Below are 13,208 nucleotides of genomic sequence, written 5' to 3' on the forward strand. Positions count from 1 at the left end.
ACACACTTTGATTCTCTAATATAAACAGACGCAGCAGTTTTCATTTTTGCAAATCATACATTATTACAAGGAACAATATTAACACACGAGGGAAATCATTGTTGTGTCCGTGAAGATGTGAAAAAATAGGCATAAATCTAGATTACACATTTACCCAAATTATTATACGCCTGTTTAACCGAAGCTAATGTGTGTGTTTCTCCATCATCCCCAATGTCACTTCTTACGCCCAAACCACATCTATGAATAATGAAGCGACTTCAGACCAACACATTTTAGATTTGCGCCGGCGCAAGAGTCGTTTATCCGCCGGTGTAATAGCAACAGCGCCGGGATCTGCCCACAGAGTTACTTGCGTTTCGCGTTTGATACTTGCGTTTCAGAGCGTTACAATAGAGCCCTCGGTCTTAAAGTGACAGTGCGTAATAAAGCTAATGCCGTCTGTGCCCTTAATATTAATCAAACAACAAAAGAAAAAGAGAAAAGCATAATAGCTTTAATGAAGTATATTAATTATATTTAATTTATACAAATAAATATGTCTGCTTGAAAGAATAAAGAATGATGTTTGTAAGTTGTTTTAAAGAATGCATATATCCTTCATTGAAAAGAGGTTCTACTTTAGGAGAAGTTTAATTTTAAGATTTTTTTTTTGTCACAGCAGTTAAATCTGTGTCTGTATTGAATGTTCAAACTTTAAAATCATTAATTTTAACAGGTTAATAAATGTTTTCTCTCAGAGGATGTAATGGGTTTGGAAATTTTAGATACATTCAAAAATGAATGCATTATAATTGAACTAAACCCATTTGGTTTTAGTCGACTTTTCTTTTATGCCAAAAATCATGAGGATATTAAGATCATGTTCATGAAGATATTTAGTAAATGTCCTGCCGTAAATATATAAAACATGTATTTCTGTGAGTGAATGCAGCACAATCGTGAACATAAATGCACAACTTTAAAGGAGATTTTCTCAATGTTTACATTTTTTTGCTCCTCAGATTCCAGATTTTCAATAGTTGTGTCTCGACCAAATATTGTCCTATCATAACACACCACACATCAATGGAGAGATTATTTATTTATTGATGTATAAATCTCAATAAAAGAAAATTTGACCCATATGACTGGTTTTGTGGTCCAGGGTCACAAATATGACTAAAACCGAATCAATTTGTTGTCAAAGTGAACACAGAGATCATGATTGACTCGGACCGAGTCCTGCTAAACGCGGAGCTTACTCTCACTAACACTACTTCACAGGTGACAGGAAAGTTTCAGGGAGGAGTGAATCCGTTCACACGCGGCTGCCGTCTCAACCTGCAGTTTGTGCTGTTCAGTCCCATCATGCCGAGGTGAGCGGATCAACGGATCACACGGCCACACTTTACAGTGGTTACTGTCACCAGCTGCAGTGCCCTCGACAGCCACCAGAGGGCGCTCACAACACACTGTTGTCATTCCCTCTCAAACTACATCCCCCATAATTCTCTGCCGGGACTCATTAGCACGCATTGTTTTCACCTGTGTCTCATCTTGTTTGCTCACCCTATGATAGCCTGGTTTTCACACATTTTCTACTAATAATTTGGATCAGTATTCTAAAGTGAAAAACATGATAACTACATAATATTGTCTAAAATCATTATAAGCTTTTGATATTTTTGTAATATTTTGGATAGTAATTCCTTCCGATGGATTTGGTGACACTTTAATCATTACTAGTGTGTGTTATGATCTTCACTTTAGACACTGATCCAAATTATTAGTAGTTCCTTTAGAAGGATGTAGTAACACTTGATGTATTACTAATGGATTACCATTACCTTATATTATACATTATGCATTATTAATATTAATTATGAATTATGTATATATTAGCTCTTAGGAGTCTTCAGTGAGGTATGAAAAATAGTAGTTATTGATTAGCTAATAGTGAACTACCACATTCAACTGAGCGCTATTACTCACTAATTCATTAATTAGAGTTTCTTATTAGTTAAAGGTGCAGTGTGTAAGTTTTAGCCGCATCTAGTGGTGAGGTTGTGAATTGCACCCAACAGAAGTTACGATGGCCGACAGGAAGTGATGTCAGCGTCTGAGACAGCAGAGAGTAGCCAGTTAAGCAATGAGGTTTCTTTACAAACGATATGTTATCGCGAATATTATTGTTATCTGTATCATTGTGTCAGTGTTTTATTCACTGACTTTATCTCACTTCTTTGCACGAAGAACAAGATAACGCGTTTGTCCGCTCAGGGCCACCGTAGAAACATGTCGATGAGAAATGGCTCATTCTAATGTAATAAAAACATCACGGGTCATTATGTGAGGTCTTCATACACCACTGGAAATGTATGATATTGCATTTCTGTCAACAGATCCTCCTGAATATTACACACTGCACCTTTAATAGTAGTTACTAGAATGTTAACAGTGCGTTACTCATTTGTTCCTGTGTAGTTATTCATTAATGAAGGAGCCGTCCCGATGACAGCATGCATGTTTAGGTCAGGAGGTTTTGTGTGCTCTTCCACCCGTAGGTACACTGGGAAACTCAGTGACAGAGTGCCGGTCCCCGTTCATCCTCCGTTCCATCATCCCGAGTCTCAGACGCTGACCCCGGTGAAGAGCTCGGAGAACTGCGTCCCCAGCCAAACTCCTCCTGTGAAGGTAAATACTGCATTTATGGTACATGTGGGGATATGCATATAATGTATATGCACATTTACATTTAATCCAAACACTTTTATCCAAAGCGACTAACAAATGAGAACAATAGAAGCAATCAGACCAGCAAGAGGGCATCGAGTCTCAGTTAGTCTGGCACAGAACACATCGCAACGTTTATTTTACTTTTTTTATATTTTATTTTTTCATTATGTTCATATGGGAAAGTTATTGTTTGAATTGTTTTATATTTTCTATGTATATTGTTATGTTGTGTGGGTGTTCTTATGTGTGGTGTATAGTGAAGCCAGACAAATGTCCAGTTGTGGACAATAAAGGAACTGAACTAAACTGAACATGAAAGCTGTGAATAAATGAATAAGATCATCAGTTAGCCTGCGTTCGGCTGTGGCTCATAAACTCAGTTTCAGAGATAAGAGACTGTCAGGTTAGATCGTCTTTTTAGACATTTAACATTTGAGCAGATAAATGTTGTTATGTATTTAGTTAAATGAGATTTGACTTTATAACACATCAGGTTTTGCTGAAAAATAAATAATGCTCTGAATAAAAAACAGTTTAGATACAAAGCTTGACTATATTTGAATTTTGACTTGTGCAACAGTTTTATTTTACTATAATTGTGATAATATTATAGTTTTTACAAAAATTTTGAATGTTTTTTATTTTTTACATTTTCTGAATATATTTTTGTTTTAGTAATTTTATTTATTTATTTCATTAGTTATTGTATTTCTACATACATATAGTTATAGTCTGATTTTTTGTTTTCATTTTAATTTTAGTAAAAGTTTTAGTCATTTTATTGCTTTTCCATTTGTATTAATTATTGTTTTTTAAATCTATCTGTATAGTTTTTATTTATATTTTTAAAAAGTTTTTTATATATATATTTTTTATATATATATATCTGTTTTTAATTTCCGTTTGAGTTATTTTAGTACATCAAGTTAAACTAGAAAGCAAAGTTTGTCTGGACAAGATTTTATGATGGCTTATATCTGAACGTTTGAAAGTTACATGTTTCTCATGGTGTAAGTTTTAGTTTAACAACCCTGGTTTGTAAGGTTTCAAAGTAGCTTCTCCTACAATCAATGCAATTCACATTTATTTGTAAAGCGCTTTTCACAACACACATCATTTCAATGCAGTTTTACAGAAAATGCATGAGTCCACATTACAATGTAGAGTGATGTGTTATCAGAGGAAACTGTCTAAGTTATGTATTTCAGAAATGTACATATACAAATCACAGTTCGCTAAAAATATACTAATTTCAACAATGTAATAATTTAAGGCAGAAACAATGAGCTCATTGAAGTAATGAATACTTGTTTGTTAACAAATGATTGACATTTAGACAGTGAGAGTGTGATTTGTTCATCACTGCTGGTACAGTATCTGTATAATATTTTGATGTGTTTGTGTCAGTCTCTGGAAGTAGTCGATGATCCAGACAGTAAGCACCGCACCAGTCCACCTCCACTGCCCCCTAAACCAGACCCAGTCCTGCTCAAGAACCATCTGGCGGCTTTGGAAGGTGTGTGGAAGCGCTGAGCAGATCATGTTTCTGGAAGGTCTGAAACACTAAATGTGTTCATGTCCTCTCATGTGCTTTATAACAGAGAGTCTGCTCCAGTCCAGAGCCGTGATGCCTTCAGGACACAAAACCAATCCACTTCAGACTTCAAAGTCGCCCACCAAAGTGCTCTACCAAGTTCCCAGAGATCAGGTGAGACGGTTTACACTACGATCTAAATCTTTACCGCCATAGAAGTCAGTTTCAACCACAGTAAGGAATGCTATACCAATATAGGCAAAAATAGCAATTCTGCCTGAAATCAGAGACGCTACTAAGTAAACTGAAAAGCCATATCCTATATTTCTCAATATCTTCGCTTAGATGGCTGCTAGTTTAATTTGGGAAATGGAAAAACCAACCAACATTTAAATCTCTTTCTCTATATCAAAACCGGCCGACATAAAAAAATTCTTAACAGAACAAAACCGTCCGATATTTAAATCTCTTAACGGAACAAAACTGACCGATATTTAAATCACTTAACGGAACAAAACCAACCGATATTTAAATCACTTAACGTACCAAAACCAACCGATATTTAAATCACTTAACGGAACAAAACCAACCGATATTTAAATCTCTTAACGGAACAAAACCAACCGATATTTAAATCACTTAACGTACCAAAACCAACCGATATTTAAATCACTTAACGGAACAAAACCAACCGATATTTAAATCACTTAACGTACCAAAACCAACCGATATTTAAATCACTTAACGGAACAAAACCAACCGATATTTAAATCTCTTAATGGAACAAAACCGACCGATATTTAAATCTCTTAACGGAACAAAACCAACCGATATTTAAATCACTTAACGGAACAAAACCAACCGATATTTAAATCTCTTAACGGAACAAAACCAACCGATATTTAAATCACTTAACGGAACAAAACCAACCGATATTTAAATCACTTAACGGAACAAAACCAACCGATATTTAAATCACTTAACGGACCAAAACCAACCGATATTTAAATCACTTAACGGACCAAAACCAACCGATATTTAAATCTCTTAACGGACCAAAACCAACCGATATTTAAATCAGTTAACGGAACAAAACCGACCGACATTTAAATATCTTAACAGACCAAAACCAACCGATATTTAAATCACTTAACGTACCAAAACCAACCGATATTTAAATCACTTAACGTACCAAAACCAACCGATATTTAAATCACTTAACGGAACAAAACCAACCAATATTTAAATCACTTAACAAACCGACCGATATTTAAATCTCTTAACGGAAAAAAACCAACCGATATTTAAATCACTTAACGGACCAAAACCAACCGATATTTAAATCACTTAACGGACCAAAACCAACCGATATTTAAATCTCTTAACGGACCAAAACCAACCGATATTTAAATCAGTTAACGGAACAAAACCGACCGACATTTAAATATCTTAACAGACCAAAACCAACCGATATTTAAATCACTTAGCGGACCAAAACCAACCGATATTTAAATCACTTAACGTACCAAAACCAACCGATATTTAAATCAGTTAACGGAACAAAACCAACCAATATTTAAATCACTTAACGGAGCAAAACCAACCGATATTTAAATCTCTTAACGGAAGAAAACCGACCGATATTTAAATCTCTTAATGGAAGAAAACCGACCGATATTTAAATCTCTTAACGGAAGAAAACCGACCGATATTTAAATCTCTTAACGGAAGAAAACCAACCGATATTGAAATCACTTAACGGACCAAAACCAACCGATATTTAAATCTCTTAACGGAAGAAAACCGACCGATATTTAAATCTCTTAATGGAAGAAAACCGACCGATATTTAAATCTCTTAACGGAAGAAAACCGACCGATATTTAAATCACTTAACGGACCAAAACCAACCGATATTTAAATCACTTAACGGAACAAAACCAACCGATATTTAAATCACTTAATGGAACAAAACCGACCGATATTTAAATCTCTTAATGGACCAAAACCAACCGATATTTAAATCACTTAACGTACCAAAACCAACCGATATTTAAATCACTTAACGGACCAAAACCAACCGATATTTAAATCTCTTAACGGACCAAAACCGACCGACATTTAAATCTCTTAACGGAACAAAACCAACCGATATTTAAATCACTTAATGGAACAAAACCGACCGATATTTAAATCTCTTAATGGACCAAAACCAACCGATATTTAAATCACTTAACGTACCAAAACCAACCGATATTTAAATCACTTAACGGACCAAAACCAACCGATATTTAAATCTCTTAACGGACCAAAACCGACCGACATTTAAATCTCTTAACGGACCAAAACCAACCGATATTTAAATCACTTAACGGACCAAAACCGACCGACATTTAAATCTCTTAACGGACCAAAACCAACCGATATTTAAATCTCTTAACGGACCAAAACCGACCAACATTTAAATCTCTTAACGGACAAAAACCGACCGATATTTAAATCTCTTAATGGAACAAAACCGACCGATATTTAAATCTCTTAATGGACCAAAACCAACCGATATTTAAATCACTTAACGTACCAAAACCAACCGATATTTAAATCACTTAACGGACCAAAACCAACCGATATTTAAATCTCTTAACGGACCAAAACCGACCGACATTTAAATCTCTTAACGGACCAAAACCAACCGATATTTAAATCTCTTAACGGACCAAAACCGACCGACATTTAAATCTCTTAACGGACCAAAACCAACCGATATTTAAATCTCTTAACGGACCAAAACCGACCAACATTTAAATCTCTTAACGGACAAAAACCGACCGATATTTAAATCTCTTAACGGACCAAAACCAGAATACAAAGAGGCATTGATAAAAACCCGCTACACCGCTAACACAACACTCATGTATGATCAAACGCCAGAACAAAAAAATACGATTTTAAATGATATCCCTTTGTCTGTCCCTGTAGATCGGGACGAGGATTTCCCCGCTGGTCCCGCAGGAGCACGCGTCCGATCCCAGTCTCCTTCAGTCGGAGAATCCCGAAAACTCCCTGACTCTGAATTCCCGCTCGCTGAGTCTGAAACACTCCCAGCGCCGCGTAGCCGAAACTCCAGGTCCGAGCGCTAGCGTCCTCATTAGCCGATCCGGGAGTCTGTCCTACGACAGTCTTCTGCGTCCCGCTGAGCGCCTCGGATCCCAGACGCCATTCCTTCCCATGGATTCGAGTCTCTCCCGAGGTCCCGGATGCAACTGCAGCCCGGTGTTCATGAATATTAGCCGGCATTCGCCTCAACACCGCGAGCCGTCGCCCGTCTGCTACGACAGCCTCGCTAAACCGCTAATGAGCTCCATTCAGGAGCGCCGGGAACCTGACGAGAAGGACAGACCTCTCGCTCCGAACTCCGGGATCTACGACATTCCCAGCAGACGAAGCCTTCCGCATGATTTCCGAGGCCCGTCGTCTCGCGGACCGACTCCTCCGGCGTACGGCTCGCGCGAGTTCCTCCTTAGCAGCGCGGCGTACGGATACGGGAGCCGGTCGCATCTGTCCTCCTCGTCCTCGTCTTCGCTCACCCGCACGCCTCGGGCCGCCAGCTCCCCGCTGCACTTTAACCGATCCCTCTCTCCCTCCTTCTATCACTCTCTGGACCGACATTCCCAACAGTTCCCATCGGCTCTTCCCAGCTCCTCCTACGGCCACCAGAAAGCCCTGGCGTTCATCAGAGGAGAAGAAAGACCCGAACCTGAACTATGAGTCACGGAAATCATCAAAACATCAGGGAATTTTAATAGGGATTATGCAGACCTGGAAAATTTCACTTCCTTGCTCAAAAGGTGTCGGGAGAATATAATATAATATATGCAGATTTGCTGCACAAGAAACATTTATGATGTGTTAAAAACAGTTTCATATTCGAAACTGTGATACATTTTATTTTTTATTCAGGATTCTTTGATGAATAGAACCGCATTTATATGAAATAGAAACTTTTGTAACATTGTAAATGTCTTTACTGTCACTTTTGATCAATTTAATGCGTCCTTGATGAATAAAAGTTCAATCCAATCACAGTTTCCACAAAAATATGAACTTTTCAACATTAATAATAATCATAAATGTTTCTTGAGCATCAAATCATCATATTACACTGATTTCTGAAAATTCAGCTTTGATCACGGGAATAAATTACACTTTACGATATATTCACATAGAGAACTGCTGATTTACACTGGAATAATATTTCACTATTTTTACTGTATTGTTATCAAATGAATGCAACCTTGGTCAGGCTTGGTGAACAGAAGAGACTCTTTTAGATTAAAAATTGTTTCATTATTACCAACTTTTGACCAGCAGTGTATGTATTTTTAAAATGTATTTACAGGAATATATTGCATAATAAAGTTATATTCTATGAGCAATTATTATTTCGTTTCTTTTTACAATTTTAACAATTCAAGTATGGTGCTTTAAAATGTATTTAAAACAGTTATTTGTTAATTGTATAATTAAAATATATTTGGGTTTTTTTGTCATTTATTTTCTCTGTATCAATATTGTGTTTTATAATTAATTTATTGGCTAATAAAGTTTTGTTGACTTCATAGTTTTGCTTTGATATTCTCTCAATGAATGTTGTATTTTATCCTCTTAAAGTCGTCATGAAACAGGAACACACGTGGGCGGGGCTTGATTGTGTCCGTGGGGAATTGATTGGATGGTTGTGGTTTGCTATTGGCTGATCTCATGTGAGTGACAGGTTATAGCCCCGCCCATATCATCAGAGAAGAGAAGAGATGCTGCAAGAGGAACTGTCAGGAATAACACACACTTTATGGAAGCAGAAGTTCCCTCTGGTGTTCACTGAGAGATATTACATGTTGTTCCATGATGTAAATAAGCCTGTTTAAAAACGATTCCTTTGTGTCTTTCCTTGCACATACTTTACACATCTTTTTTTAAAAAGTGAAATAACTTGTAAAATGTGGTTCGTCACTTCATATATTAAGGGTGGCTTGAGTGTAGTTTAAGATAACCTGAAGATAACCTGTCTGATGGACTGCAGTGCTGGAAAAGCTTTTCTTTGCTTTATTGATCAGTTAGTATGGAAGCTTGTTTCTGCCATAATAAAATATAAAAAAAGGTAATTGCGTGCAACCTTTTATCTCACAATTCTGACGTGAGATATAAAGTCAGAATTGCGTGTTGTAAAGTCAGAATTGCGAGAAAAAACAATTGTGAGATTATATCTCGTAATTCTGACTTTATATCACGCAATTGTGACTATGTCACGCAAATATTGACTTTGTATCACGCAATTGCGACTATCACGCAATTCTGACTTTATAAGATGCAATTGCGACATTATATCACGCAATTGCGACTTCATCATGCAGTGCTGACTCTATATCACGCAATTCTGACTTTATAATGTGCAATTCTGACTATATCACGCAATTGCAACATTATATCACGCAATTGCGACTTTATCACGCAGTGCTGACTCTATATCACGCAATTCTGACTTTATAATGTGCAATTCTTACTATATCACGCAATTGCAACATTATATCACGCAATTGCGACTTTATCACGCAGTGCTGACTCTATATCACGCAATTCTGACTTTATAATGTGCAATTCTGACAACATCACGCAATTGCGACTTTATCGCGCAATGCTGACTCTATATCACGCAATTCTGACTTTATAATGTGCAATTCTGACAATATCACGCAATTGTGACTTTATATCACGCAATTCTGACTTTATATCACGCAATTCTGACTTTATAATGTGCAATTCTGACTATATCACGCAATTGCAACATTATATCACGCAATTGCTACTTTATATCACGCAATTCTGACTTTATGATGTGCAATTCTGACTATATCACGCAATTGCAACTTTATATCACGCAATTGCTACTTTATCACGCAATGCTGACTCTATATCACGCAATTCTGACTTTATAATGTGCAATTCTGACTATATCACGCAATTGCAACATTATATCACGCAATTACGACTGTATCACGCAGTGCTGACTCTATATCAAGCAATTCTGACTTTATAATGTGCAATTCTGACTATATCACGCAACTGCGACTTTATATCACGCAATTGCGACTTCATCACGCAGTGCTGGCTCTATATCACGCAATTCTGACTTTATAATGTCCAATTCTGACTATATCACGCAATTGCAACATTATATCACGCAATTGCGACTCTATCACGCAATGCTGACTCTATATCACGCAATTCTGACTTTATAATGTGCAATTCTGACTATATCACGCAATTGCAACATTATATCACGCAATTGCGACTTTATCACGCAGTGCTGACTCTATATCAAGCAATTCTGACTTTATAATGTGCAATTCTGACTATATCACGCAACTGCGACTTTATATCACACAATTGCGACTTCATCACGCAGTGCTGACTCTATATCACGCAGTGCTGACTCTATATCACGCAATTCTGACTTTATAATGTGCAATTCTGACTATATCACGCAATTGCGACTTTATATCACGCAATTGCGACTTCATCACGCAGTGCTGACTCTATATCACGCAGTGCTGACTCTATATCACGCAATTCTGACTTTATAATGTCCAATTCTGACTATATCACGCAATTGCAACATTATATCACGCAATTGCGACTCTATCACGCAATGCTGACTCTATATCACGCAATTCTGACTTTATAATGTGCAATTCTGACTATATCACGCAATTGCAACATTATATCACGCAATTGCGACTTTATCACGCAGTGCTGACTCTATATCAAGCAATTCTGACTTTATAATGTGCAATTCTGACTATATCACGCAACTGCGACTTTATATCACACAATTGCGACTTCATCACGCAGTGCTGACTCTATATCACGCAGTGCTGACTCTATATCACGCAATTCTGACTTTATAATGTGCAATTCTGACTATATCACGCAATTGCGACTTTATATCACGCAATTGCGACTTCATCACGCAGTGCTGACTCTATATCACGCAGTGCTGACTCTATATCACGCAATTCTGACTTTATAATGTGCAATTCTGACTATATCACGCAACTGCGACTTTATATCACGCAATTGCGACATTATCACGCAATGCTGACTCTATATCACGCAATTCTGACTTTATATCACGCAATTCTGACTTTAGAACACACAATTACGACTTTATATCACGCAATTATGACTTTATATCACGCAATTCTGACTTTATATCACGCAATTGTGACTTTATATCACGCAATGCTGACTCTATATCACGCAATTCTGACTTTATAATGTGCAATTCTGACTATATCACGCAATTGCAACATTATATCACGCAATTGCGACTTTATCACGCAGTGCTGACTCTATATCAAGCAATTCTGACTTTATAATGTGCAATTCTGACTATATCACGCAACTGCGACTTTATATCACACAATTGCGACTTCATCACGCAGTGCTGACTCTATATCACGCAGTGCTGACTCTATATCACGCAATTCTGACTTTATAATGTGCAATTCTGACTATATCACGCAATTGCGACTTTATATCACGCAATTGCGACTTCATCACGCAGTGCTGACTCTATATCACGCAGTGCTGACTCTATATCACGCAATTCTGACTTTATAATGTGCAATTCTGACTATATCACGCAACTGCGACTTTATATCACGCAATTGCGACATTATCACGCAATGGTGACTCTATATCACGCAATTCTGACTTTATATCACGCAATTCTGACTTTAGAACACACAATTACGACTTTATATCACGCAATTATGACTTTATATCACGCAATTCTGACTTTATATCACGCAATTGTGACTTTATATCACGCAATTCTGACTTTATATCACGCAATTCTGACTTTATAACTTTATATCTCGCAATTCTGACTTTATCCTTATATCTTTTTTGCGACTATATCACGCAATTCTGACTCTATGTCATGCAATTCTGACTTCATATCGCGCAATTGCGACTTTATATCACGCGATTCTGACTTTATATCTCAGAATTGCATGCTATAAAGTCGCAATTGTGTGTTATAAAGTGAGAACTGTGAGATATAAACATGCGTGTGAGATAAAGTCTCAATTTTCTTTAAATGTTTTATTCTGTGCGGAAACACTAGACTTATATCATGCATTTACCATTATATTATCTGCCTGAGCTCCAGTTGTAAACTACATCATTATTATCATTATCCAGTTTTAAACTACATAATTTATTCAAACTACCCTTATTTAACCTTTTCACCGACTGTGACCTCCAGACTCACAATAGTTGCAATGCACTTTGAGTATGATCACAAATCCTCTCTGTATCTCCCCAGTTACCCAGATCAGTGTGAATCTTACAAAAGAGCATACAGCTAATAATATTGATGATATTATGTTCATATTCTCGCACATGCGCAGTGAGTCCGAGGAGCGCGCGACCCGTCCGTGTCTGATGATCACGTGACCCCGGGTCTTTTCCCGCGAGCATGCGGTGTGATGGAATCACTTCTCCGGGCTTTGATCAAATATTAACAGAGGTGTGGAGTGTGTGGAGTGTGTGTGTGTGTGTGTGTGTGTGTGTGTGTGTGTGTGTGTGTGTGTGTGTGTGTGTGTGTGTGTGTGTGTGTGTGTGTGTGTGTGTGTGTGTGTGTGTGTGTGTGTGTGTGTGTGTGTGTCGAGTTGGACTGATAATAACAGCAGAACCGGAGTGTTATTGACCGAGCCAGGATGATTACGTCAGTACAGAACCTCAACACTGATGTTATGAGGAGCTTCTGCATGATTATGTGTCTCGCATATCAAAGTTCAGAACAGATCAAAATGCTGTCATGAGTTGCTCACAATCCTTCTGCCTGTGAAACCGGCCTATTAAGTTATAATTATGATACTAAAAAGTTAAAA

At 37.2% G+C, this 13,208-nt stretch overlaps 1 protein-coding gene across 1 annotated transcript in view; it reads left to right on the plus strand.

Moving 5' to 3' along the window:
• The window catches only part of zdhhc8a (zDHHC palmitoyltransferase 8a), a 24,424-nt gene extending 15,553 nt beyond the window's left edge, over positions 1 to 8,871 (plus strand). The window contains exons 6-10 of the mRNA XM_079600271.1: positions 1,267 to 1,358; positions 2,547 to 2,676; positions 4,126 to 4,234; positions 4,320 to 4,426; positions 7,231 to 8,871. Coding sequence (XP_079456397.1) covers positions 1,267 to 1,358; positions 2,547 to 2,676; positions 4,126 to 4,234; positions 4,320 to 4,426; positions 7,231 to 8,019 — 1,227 coding nt within the window. The 3' untranslated portion in view covers positions 8,020 to 8,871. The remainder of the gene's footprint in view (positions 1 to 1,266; positions 1,359 to 2,546; positions 2,677 to 4,125; positions 4,235 to 4,319; positions 4,427 to 7,230) is intronic.
• The last annotated feature ends 4,337 nt before the right edge of the window (positions 8,872 to 13,208 follow it).

This window comes from Phoxinus phoxinus (genome assembly GCF_949152265.1).
Source record: "Phoxinus phoxinus genome assembly, chromosome: 23".
NCBI classification, from domain to species: domain Eukaryota; kingdom Metazoa; phylum Chordata; class Actinopteri; order Cypriniformes; family Leuciscidae; genus Phoxinus; species Phoxinus phoxinus.